We start from the raw sequence: 8,548 nt of genomic DNA on the forward strand, positions 1-8,548 counted from the left end.
CTATCGATATATCTCTATATCTCTCTCTATCGATATATCTCTCTATCGATATATCTCTATATATCTCTCTATCGATATATCTCTATATCGATATAACTCTATCAATACATCTCTATATCTCTCTCTATCGATATATCTCTATATCGATAGAGAGAGATATATCGATATATCTCTATATCGATATATCTCTCTCTATCGATATATCTCTCTATCGATAAATCTCTCTATCGATATATCTCTCTATCGATATCTATCTCTATCAATATCTATCTATATCTCTCTCTATCGATATATCTCTATATCAATATATCTCTATCGATATATCTCTATATCTCTCTCTATCGATATCTATCTCTATCGATATATCTCTCTATCAATATATATCTCTATCGATAAATCTCTCTATCGATATATCTCTCTATCGATATATCTCTCTATCGATATCTATCTCTATCGATATCTATCTATATCTCTCTCTATCGATATATCTCTATATCAATATATCTCTATCGATATATCTCTATATCTCTATCGATATCTATCTCTATCGATAGCTCTCTCTATCGATATCTATCTCTATCGATATCTATCTCTATCGATATATCTCTCTCTATTGATATATCTCTCTCTATTGATATATCTCTATATCTCTCTCTATCGATATATCTCTATATCGATATATCTCTATATCTCTTTCTATCGATATATCTCTATATCTCTCTCTATCGATATATCTCTCTATCAATAATCTCTATATCTCTCTCTATCGATATATCTCTATATTGATATAACTCTCTCTATCAATACATCTCTATATCTCTCTCTATCGATATATCTCTATATCGATATATCTCTATATCAATATATCTCTCTCTAACGATATATCTCTATATCGATATATTTCTATATATCTCTCTATCGATATATCTATCGATATATCTCTATATCTCTCTATCAATATCTCTCTATCGATATATCTCTATATCTCTCTCTATCGATATATCTCTATATCTCTCTCTATCGATATATCTCTATATCTCTCTCTATCGATATATCTCTATATATCTCTCTATTGGTATATCTCTATATCGACATATCTCTATCGATAGATGGATGGAGATAGATAGATAGATAGATAGATAGATAGATAGATAGATGATAGATAGATAGATAGATAGATAGATAGATAGATAGATAGATAGATCTTATTGTTCCATATTTTCCTAACAGAACACAGACTGCAGGTTTACATGTGGTTCCTAGAGTTTCCAAAACAGAATGGGAGGCAGAGTCTTCAGTTATCAGGCTCCTCTCTTGTGGAAACAACTTCCTGTTTCTGTCCATGGGGCTGACACATTGACTACTTTTAAAACTAGGCTCAAGTCTTCCCTTTTGGATAAATCCTATAGTTAGGTTGGGATTGGGTTTCCTCACTTATCCCTTAGTTATGCTGTTATAGGCTTAAATTGATGGGAGGACAAATTGACCTCATTTCATCAAATGAAACGTTTGTATTTGTAATAGTTTCTTTCTTAACGTGTGTGTTTGTGTTTTTTTGTCTTTCCTCCTGGTGAGGGACCTGCTCATCTGCTCGCCTCCATTCTGGACCTGCCATTCTGTGCCTCTTTCTCCTTCCTGTCCTCTCAAACCCAGCCGGTCGAAGCAGATGACCGCTTGTCCTGAGCCTGGTTCTGCTGGAGGTTTCTTCCCATCGAGGGAGTTTTTCCTTTCCACTGCTGTCTTTGTGCTAGCTCAGGATGGGAGGCTGTGACAAAATGAAGACTCAACGCGTCCGCTGCTGTGACAAAATGAAGACTCAACGCGTCCGCTGGCGTCCTTCCTTAGACTTGTTTTTGTTCAGTGCCCTGAGATAACTTACAGTATGTTGTGATTTGGCACTATACAAATAAACTGAATTGAATATATATATGTATAGTTTGTTGTTTATAACTTTGTTTTCCCAGCAATATTAGACTTTAAATTAGCTGGTTTCTTTAAAGATTCTATTTTAGCACGTTGTTCTTATACAGCTCAGATTTCCTTCTACATAACTAATTTTAATTATTTAAGAATGAAGAAATCCAGTAAGACAGTCCAAAGAAATTCAACTTTGTCTAAAACATCAGTTACACTTTGTTCAGCCTGAACTAAACATCGTGATTTGATTACGGCAACTTCTACAATAAGATTCTTGACCAGATAGCTTTGGTTCGAGACCACAGAACTGACATGTTGGCAACGTCCAGTGAACGCAACGGATGATACGATATCTGAATTATCCACATCAGTTACCGCCTAGGTCACGTGTGCATTTTGCTTTCTATTTTACCCCTGAAGACTGCTCAGCTAATAACTGATCTGTAAACTCACGGCACAGTACAATCTAAATTTTAAGGCTGAATAGTGCAGAGTGAGACGGGGTAATGCTGCTGCATTTGTAAAGCTGAGCTTCAGTAAATCATCCCCATGACAGCGTGTTTGTTGAAAGAAGAAGGGGAAGGAAGGGATCAGGGGCAACTTAAAAGTAATACTTTTACAAGTAATTAAAAAAAAGCAAAACATTTCAGGTACTTTACATGACACAAATGAATCAGTATGTAACAAGTTAAAATGTCAGTATTACACTTTGCAATACAGCTCGTAGGGTGCATGACCTGCTACTCAAGTGGTGTAAAAACAAGATGAAGGGGGTCCTGAGTTCAGGCCCAGCACTTCATAACAACTGATGGAGTGCGATGACTGGTTGCATCAAGTATTTTGAAGCAGGAATATGTAACGAGAGATTTTTACCAAACCACCAAGGATAAAGAAGACCATAAACAAGCGGCCAAGGGTTGTTTTTGCATAAACGTCTCCGTAGCCCACAGTGGACATGGTCACCATTAGCAAGTAGACACATTCCCAGTAGGAAAGCGCTTGGGAATTTTGGAAGTTTTCCCAAGGATCCCCTGAGTTTTCCACCTGAAAGAGAAGTTCACAAAACCACATGATGTAATTGTTAGAGGCAATGAAATCAGAACAATGCAACATATTACAGATGTGATTTCTAGACGATAAATGTGTGAATGTTTACGATTCATTTCACAATTTTGTGATCCATTTTTCTTCGGCACGTTTCTCATCCCAGTTCTCAAGCCAATTTAACTTTTATCAGCCTAATTTAGAAAAAAATGTGCTCTCACCACTTCCTTCTGGTAATTTAAGCTTCTTTCAGCCTTTTTAGCCACTTTTCAGTTTGTTTTTTTTATTTCCAATTTAAGCTTTTGTCAGATAATTTCCACTATTTTGCGCTCAATTTGGAGTTGAGATGGTGTAGAGCAGGGGTCACCAACACGGTGCCCACGAGCACCTGGTTGCCCGCAGGGACCTCTTGATTCGCCCACGGGGCATGTTCTAAAAATAGCACTCATCAAGGAGCACCATGTAAAAATCGTCATTAATTATATTTTTAAATTTAAGAAATAATATTTATAAGGATGTATATTTGAAATGAAAATGATTAATAAACTAAAAAAAAAGAAAAGAAATAGTTTTATGTATACAGTTTAGCAATCTTGTTTGGGGTCAAAGTTCAGAATCATGCATGGACCACTCCCATCTCTGCAGCGGCGCAACTACAAGCTAGTACAGAAACAAGTAAGAAAACATTTGCACAGTGACTGGGAGGAAAAGGTCTTTCACAGTGTTGAAGTGTGTCTATGTCTCATTAGTGGGCTGTGGCGACAGAAAAACAACGTGGAGCAACAATTCATCAGCTAACACGCTAGCTTCACTGCTAACTAGCCCAAGGCAGTTGAGTTGAGCATGCAGATGTTTTTCATGAGGCATTTTCAGGTGTGGAGCTCTTCAAAGAAGCAATGATGAAATATGTGAAAAATAATGTATTTAAAAAGAGTAAAAGATGTGATGATTAGTTAAAAAGGTTTTATATGTACAGCACTTTGTTGCAGCTGTGGTTATAAATAAAGTATTATTATTATTATTATTAAAAAAATGCTGCAGATCTGAGGATCAACACTAATGTCACATGATTCATTTAAAAACGTCACTTTGTTTATTATATTACATTACTGATATTTTGTATCTGCAAGAGTTATTCTGAAATGTTACAAATACAACAGTTAGTGCAAACAGGGCTTGATTGGAAGATTTTATTCTTAATAGGTTCTTAAAAAAATGCTACAGATTTGTTAATAGTAAAAGGCATGTTTTGAATGAATGTTACAAATGTGTTCATTCATACAAAACAGTTATTAAAATATAAAATGCACAGAATTTCAAACGTTACAGATTGAGTTCAACATAAAGAAATAGTGTTTTATGTTTATATCAGTAAATAAGTCATTGTTTATGCCCCCTTGTTTAGGACCGGAGCCAATCTCAGCTGTTTTTGGGTGAAGGCAGGGGACACCCAGGACAGGTCTCCAGTCCATCACAGAGACAGACAAAGAGACAAACAACCACACACACTCCCAGTCACAGCTAGGAACTATTTACAGTTGCACAGAAGAGCCAAAAAAGGATTAAAACTGGGGACTCAAGTTCTCGATTGAGAGTTCTAATCACTAATTATCAATAATAATTGATCATATTTACCAAACTAAAGCCTTACTGATAAATATTGTGTGGAGTCTTTAATAAGACAGGTCAGATCAGATGTGATCAGGCAGTCATGTATTCACATGTATGTAAATGTATTATTATTAATACTATAATTAAAGGTGAGCCGTGCAAATTTGTCAAGTAGACCTTCATGTCTCTCGGTCGGCTTGCACCTCTCGTGTTGTCTCTGAACAGGACACCCTATCCCCATTTGTCCAATCCTTGTCCCTGGCAGCTGTGAAGTTTACTTGTTCACTAAATCCTGTAGAAATGTCAAACTGAGCAAACAACGAATTGCTGCAAATACGACAGAATAAGGTTCATTTCTGGAGAATGAACAGATCTATGGTGCTGTCAAACTTTACAGTTTAGCACAGAGGTGTAGATTAGGCCTGTCACGATAACATAATTTTGCTGGGCGATTAATTGTCTCAGAAATTATTGCAATAAACGATAATATTGTTTGAAATTTGACAATAATTTGTAATTATTGTCAAATTTAATAGGAAATGTTTAATTTGTTTTGCATGTAGTACCTTTTTTAGACCACCGGATGGCAGTATAAGACTGCTTGAGCCTTAGGATGGATAGTGAGGGAGCAAGCAGTGCGTTTCTAAGAAAAATGGGAGGGAGGTCCCTTGACGTGACATGGGCTCTCTCCGGTTCTCAAAATGGCAGACGCTTGGTGTGTTTTGAGCTCTTTAGCATAGCATTTTTCATACAAAGTTTTTAATTTAAAAAAAAAAAAAAATCAGGAAACAAGTTCTCAGCTTCTTTTTGCAGAGAAAAACAACTTTTTACACGAAGGCACGAGTTTCAACCGTAAATTTTGGAGCATCAACAAGACAGAGGTTTTTTCCCCAAGGTTGGCCTGTTAGCTTAGCTCGTAGCTTAGCTGCTTTTAACAATACAAAAACGCAATTTTGAATGGTCAAAACAAATTTTAAAGAGAAAAGAGAAAGGGAGGGGTCAGTGAAGAGCAGCGGAGTTGAGCTTTTTGTCATCCAGTGTATTCAGTAGAAAGAGAGAGACATGAAGAAACGATAAAGCCGATAAATGAAAAGGAGGTAGATAATTTTAATTTATCATGCGATTAATTGATTTATTGTTTATCGCGACAGGCCTAGTGTGGATTTTATTTTATTTAGCTTCACTGGTTAAAATGCTGCTTAAAACTGACAGTTTTGTTCACAGCAAATCAAACTGCAGCATCCAAAGTTCACAATAAAACCATCAACGCTCAAAACAAGTGTTAAAGTGTGATCCAGATGGCTCTTATATATAAAGTTGTGCAGCTTTTCAGCATTATACAACCGATACGTTTTCCTTGATGGCTGCCAACAACTTACCAAATGGATGAACCCGGCTGCCGTTAGCCATGTGCTTATGAAGATCGAACACAAGTTGACCAGTTTAATCGAGTTGCTGTTTTCAAAAGTGTCACAAAAAGACAAAAATTACTTCAGTCGTGAGTTATTCAAGAAGCATTTTTAATGAAGCAAAAAATAGAGCATGCATATAGAGTGAAGAATGTTTCCAAACCGCCAAAATATTTTCCTAAATGTGCAGAAAATATAATTTACTTTTACAAAAGAAAGCTGTAAAAAAAATGTTGCCGAAACATGCATTTTTAAAAGCAGATGTGTTTGGGTTTATAAAAGCGTAATGTACTTTAAATGCTGCATTATAACGCGTCTTGGTGTATAAAGTGCTTGTTCCCTTCTTTGTGTGCGACTTTCATTTCAGTCAATGACTAAGGAGATTATTCTGAAGGATTTGGTTCGGCTATAAACTGTTGCTGACATCTGTTCCAAAAGCTTTAATTCTCAGCAGCAAGAAAAACTCGTTTCATTCAAGACTGGATGGAGTGCAGCATGTCATGTGTCATCACGTTCTTAACTGTGTAAACTTAACTGGTGATAGTTGATCAAATTAAAAAGTGTACGCGTTTCCGAAAAATACTAAAACGCTCATTTTCTTTCAAATTAAAACCACGCTCAGGGTTGTGGTCACAGCGTATTCGTTTCAACACAACCAGGTGAATTAAACATTACAGGCTGTTTAATGAAAAATGAAAGTTTCTGAACTTACCTTGTTTTTAGTATGTTCAAAAACTGTAAAATTTCTGAGAACTGTATCAGCCTTAAGGCCCTTAAAAACCTCAAACCTGTCGGAAAAGAAATGAAAGAAACGTCAACAAATTATATCAATGACGTTAAATTGTAGCTCGACGACAGCGGTGTACCTTTCATGCTTTCGTCCATTTTTACCAGCTTCAAAGGGTTCATAATAATTTTAAAAAGTAACTCCGGGCTGAACAAGCAACACTAAGTACTTACTGTATGAAAAGAAACATTTTAGTATAATAATAAATACAAAAAGAAGCTCTGCATCTCATCTGTGTCCTCGGCAACCCAGAGCGCATCTTTTCTTAGTCCTGCGAGTCTCACATCGCATCCACCTGATTCAAACCTCAGAACATGGACCAGATGAAAACCTGGATTAATGACAGGTGGACGCTCCAAAGGCGAACTCAACGAGTAAACAGATGTGACGTCAAATCCCAAATTTAAGGGAATTTAGGGAAGAAAAAAAATGAAGCTAGTGTCTGTTGCCAACAGTTCGAGGATGACATAACCAACAGCTTCTGCATCAAGTTAAATTATGACTTTATAAATTAAAACAGTATTTTTGGGGGGTGTAAAAAAAATTCCCTAAAATATTCTCTTACTAATATCGGAGTGCACTCTGCTAAAATAAAATAAAAAAAATTGGTACAAGCTGCAAATAAAAGGTGCATGATGAATTATGACCAAGTAAAATCCGTCTGCATTAATTTGTTTGATGAATCCCTCCGCAGGATCAAATTTAGTGCGAAAGCCAAATCACACAAATCAAAACTACTCCGGCTATTCAGCTGAAAAAAAAGGTAAATAAATCTATTGAATGAAGTGAGCTGCGTTCCCACTGTGCAGTTTTCATTTCTAATGGGTATGTTCCCCAGCCAGGGAGCTAAAACATCACCTGCCAGACCTTGAACCAGCTCCAGCAGACTCAAAGAGTCGAAATCATTCAGGACATGCCAATTTAAAGCTTCCCCTCGTTTCCATGTCCTGCAGGTCTTACCCCAGTAGGAGATTAGGTGGAAGCATCCACCGAGGCTGAAGCAGAAGCTGTCCTGGTCCTCTTTGTCGTTGACCTGCCCAAGGCCCATCCTGACCCTGTAGCCATTCTGAAAGAGCTCTCCAGTCGATTTCTTGCGTCTTCTCGTATTAGAAACCGTGTAAGAACGCGTGTCTCCATCAGGTGCTCTGTACACCAACAGCTTCGTTGGAATCATATCTACAAACTTAAGGAACAATGTTCCAAGCCCAAAAATCTGATTTCTCGTCACTTTTCTGCTGCTAAAATTTTTTCTTGAAAAGGACAAAAGCCATCCCAAAAGGAGCCAGGCGCTTTCATATTTGCACCCAACGGGCGGACATCAAGAGGAAGTCCTTTTAGGAGATGCGACTGATAGTTTTCAGCCCTTTGCAGCATCCTCGTGGGGATTCAGTGCATGCTGCAAGCTTAAAGCAAACCCTTTTCCCATCAGGATATTAGAGTTTAAGCTCCTTTAGGATTCATCCAGAGAAAGGAAGAGGCCAGACCGGGAGTGCGCTCATCAGCTGGTTTTACAATACAACCTACATCGCATGCAAACAAATTTCAGTCTCTAATCTTTGAAAAAGAACAGCGTGTATTTTTGTCGCACAGCACCAGACAAGCTGCATGTTGGAGAACAGGGAAGTTCCAGCAATGATTATATTTCATGGATTTAGTGGTTCAACAATAATCCCTAAATTCATCACAGCTGATGTATTAACTCTTATTGCAATTGATGCTAAAATGAAAATCACAACATGAGAGATGTGACCAAAACACTAGAAATACAGCTGCTAAAAAA

The 8,548-nt window shown here is 37.1% G+C and overlaps 1 protein-coding gene across 1 annotated transcript in view; it reads right to left on the minus strand.

Moving 5' to 3' along the window:
• LOC119424021 (calcium-activated potassium channel subunit alpha-1) overlaps nt 1–8,548 on the minus strand; it is a 123,948-nt gene that overhangs the window by 50,280 nt on the left and 65,120 nt on the right. Inside the window, exons 6-8 of the mRNA XM_037691478.1 lie at nt 6,694–6,769; nt 5,952–6,027; nt 2,791–2,961 (exon numbers count right to left, since the gene is read on the minus strand). Of these exons, the coding sequence (XP_037547406.1) occupies nt 2,791–2,961; nt 5,952–6,027; nt 6,694–6,769 (323 nt within the window). The remainder of the gene's footprint in view (nt 1–2,790; nt 2,962–5,951; nt 6,028–6,693; nt 6,770–8,548) is intronic.

The sequence above is a fragment of the Nematolebias whitei genome, chromosome 17 (assembly GCF_014905685.2).
Source record: "Nematolebias whitei isolate Nwh7 chromosome 17, NemWhi1, whole genome shotgun sequence".
NCBI lineage: Eukaryota > Metazoa > Chordata > Actinopteri > Cyprinodontiformes > Rivulidae > Nematolebias > Nematolebias whitei.